This window comes from Myotis davidii, unplaced genomic scaffold, assembly GCF_000327345.1.
Source record: "Myotis davidii unplaced genomic scaffold, ASM32734v1 scaffold539, whole genome shotgun sequence".
In the NCBI taxonomy this organism is placed as follows: domain Eukaryota; kingdom Metazoa; phylum Chordata; class Mammalia; order Chiroptera; family Vespertilionidae; genus Myotis; species Myotis davidii.
The window spans coordinates 207,975-210,889 of NW_006290028.1; the positions used below are offsets into that span (position 1 = coordinate 207,975).

The window sequence follows — 2,915 nt, forward strand, 5'->3', positions numbered from 1 at the left end:
AGCCTCCCAGGGTCGGGGGCCCCCGCCCCTCACCTGCGGCAGCTCGAACCAGACGGTCTGGGGGCTGTCAGGGGAGCCATAGTTGAGTTCCAGGGCAGGGGGCCTGCCTGCCTCCAGGGGGCTCAGCAGGTGGAGCTGCTGCAGGTCCCTCAGGGCGATGGAGCGGCACAGCGTCTGGGGGCAGCAGGGACAGGGCTCGACCCTCTCATGGGGGTACGTGTGGGCGGTGGGAGGGAATGGCCCCGGGTGCCCAGCCCACCTGGGAGCTGGGGTCCATGAGGATGAGGTGCTGTCGGTTCAGCCCCAGGAGGCTGGGTCTGGGCAGCGTCAGGTCACTGGCCCGCAGCACCACGTAGACAGTGTAACCGAAAAGGGGCAGCTGGCTGGCCGCCTCTGGGGGTGGAGGGGTGACACACAAGATGGGAGTTCTGGGGCCTGGGGACCTGCCCTGCTGGCCCCCAGGTGAGGTGAGAGGGACAGGGAAGGTGGAGCAGCTTTCTCAGCCCTCCACCCTCACCCCTTCCCTCCAGGGCCTCTACCTCCTCCCTCCTCCCCAGCTGCCCCCGGGCCCCAGACCCACCGATGAAGTCGATCTGAGCTTCCTGGGCGCTGCGTCCTTGCAGCTGCCTCAGCTCCTGGTCCATCAGGCTCTGGATGGCGGCCATGTTCAGCTGGCCTTGCAGCAGCCTCGGCAAGTAAGCCAGCAGGTCTTGCCTAGGACACAGCGGGGGGTCAAGGCTGGGCATCCAGCCGGCGCGCAGTGAGTGAACCAGTGGCTGCGTGGGGGCGACTGAAGATCAGACACCAGTGAGGTGTCCCTGCCCCTGAGCTTGGGTGGGGCGGACGGGCCTCCACTGCTCCAGCCCCATCTGTTTAGGGCCAAGGAGAGTCAAGTCAGGTGGCCCTGACCTTGGGTTGTGGGCTGAGAGGCCCTTGGGGTGGATGCTGAGGTTGACCTCAGCTCCAGGAGGGACGAGAAGTGACAGGAGGCGTGGGGGGCGTGCACACTCACTCTGAGAGGGGGGCCTCTTGGGTCCTGCTGACAAGCTGGAGGGCAGCCAGCCTGGCAACTAGGGCATCGGCCTGGGCGCCGACCAACAGCTTCCCCTGCAGGTAGTCTCGCTGCACCTGAGGGCAGAGCACAGTGAGGGGCAGCTGTGCCCTACAGCCCCCCGACAGTCCTGCCCCGTCCCTGCTCCTGGCAGGAGGGGAGGGAGGCCCGGAGGCCCCGCCCAGACAGTGGGCAGCAGGCTGACCTGGCTGTAGTGGGTGCTGATGTAGGTGGGGTTATCGAAGTGCAGGCGGGTCTCCCAGCCGAGCCGCCGGCTGTGCAGGCTGGTCTCCCGGCCCACCAGCACGTTGTTGAGGTACTCCTGGGGCCGCAGGGGCCGCACCAGCTCACCTGCACGGGGAGCTCGGTTCAGCGCCCTCCCTGCTGCCCAGGCCCCGCCCCACCCCTGCCAGCCCCAGTGTAGGAACTGCCTCGCCCGGGTGGGGGTGGGGGTGGGGCTCAAAGGTGGACCCAGCAGGGGAGCCGCCCTGAGTGCAGCCTGGCGTCCTTCCCCCAACACTCGCCTTCGCCTTGGATGAGGAACAGGGCAAATTCCTGGACCTCCTCGGGCTCCGTGATGCCCATCTTCCCACACAGCTCCTCCAGCACCTCTGCTGCCACCTGGGCGTGCGGACAGGCCATGATGGGGCTGGGCCAGGACTGAGGCCCACAGCCCCGCCCCTCCCCAGCCCGGCCCGTCTTGGGTGGCCCCAGCTCACGGTGAAAGGCCCAATGTTGGTCTTGTAGCCCACGCCTCCGGGCAGGTGAACCAGGAGCAGGCGGAGCATTTTCCCTTTCTGCCAGGGCACGTGGCAGGTCAGTCCAGCCCAGACCTATGCCCTGACTCCCCCCCGCCCCCCGAGGGAGACCCAGAATGCCCCCGCCTGCACCCCCAGTACCAGGAACGCCTTCATTTCACCCGGGGGCGGCAGCCGCCGGCGCCCCCCGTATTTGACCGTCTGCTGGAGGTGCTTCTGGCTGCTGCGGGCCAGCTCTGCAGAGAGGACCAGGCTGTGGTCAGTGGCATCTTCAAACCCCTCCCCACGCCGCCGAGACCCGCCTGGGAGCCCCTCCCACAGGCACCTTGACTGCTACCCGCGTCCTGCAGAAACTGGGTCACGTAGGGCAGCAGCGTGGAGGACGGCGGCAGGAAGCCGGTGAGAAGGCTGAGGAAGCTCCAGCCTCGAGCACAGAATTCCCTGCGGGGCAGAGAGCTGGGCTCGGGCTGCCGGACACGCAGCGGGCTGCCCGCCGCCCACCCCAGCACCCCAACACTCACAGCCGGGGGTGTCCCGTGACCTGCTTGATGGCCTGGCAGTAAATCTCATCCCTGAGGTCCTCTTTCTCCCGGCACAGCTACGGGCACAGAAAGGGCCGGTGGGCAGGGGAGGGGCAGCCGGGGGGCGGGCAGAGTGCAGTGGAGTGAGGGGTGGCGTGGGAGCTGATGGCTAGAGGCTGGGGGCCAAGTGGGGTGACAGCCCAGTCGGTGGTCATCTCTCTGTCATCTCACTCGGTGTAATGGTGTCTGCACAACCGGTCACTCTAAGTCACTGTCTCCAGCTGCTTCCGGCCGTGCTTGGCCTGCCCTCCGCCTTCCCTGGTCCCTCTTAGTTACCTCCTTGACCTCTAAGGGCTGCGGTGCCCTTGGGCCTCTGTACTCCTCCCTGATGCTCTTCGCTGCTTCCATCTGCTGACGACCTGGTGCCTGCCTCCAGCTCACACTTCTCCCTTGAACCCCGGCCCTCCCCTCGGAAGTCGGAAGTCGGGGACTTCAGACCTCACATGTCCAAAATTCCTCCAGCAGCCCAGGCCCGCTCCTCCCCCAGGCGTAGCAAACAGCCGGGGCCTGTGGCATCCCCGGCCC

The 2,915-nt window shown here is 67.3% G+C and overlaps 1 protein-coding gene across 1 annotated transcript in view; it reads right to left on the bottom strand.

Moving 5' to 3' along the window:
- Nucleotides 1-2,915, bottom strand: part of LOC102761967 (unconventional myosin-XVB-like) — a 52,809-nt gene that overhangs the window by 457 nt on the left and 49,437 nt on the right. Inside the window, 10 exon segments of the mRNA XM_015563305.1 lie at nucleotides 34-174; nucleotides 260-393; nucleotides 581-714; nucleotides 1,013-1,128; nucleotides 1,257-1,402; nucleotides 1,576-1,672; nucleotides 1,771-1,848; nucleotides 1,951-2,045; nucleotides 2,135-2,250; nucleotides 2,331-2,407. Of these exon segments, the coding sequence (XP_015418791.1) occupies nucleotides 34-174; nucleotides 260-393; nucleotides 581-714; nucleotides 1,013-1,128; nucleotides 1,257-1,402; nucleotides 1,576-1,672; nucleotides 1,771-1,848; nucleotides 1,951-2,045; nucleotides 2,135-2,250; nucleotides 2,331-2,407 (1,134 nt within the window).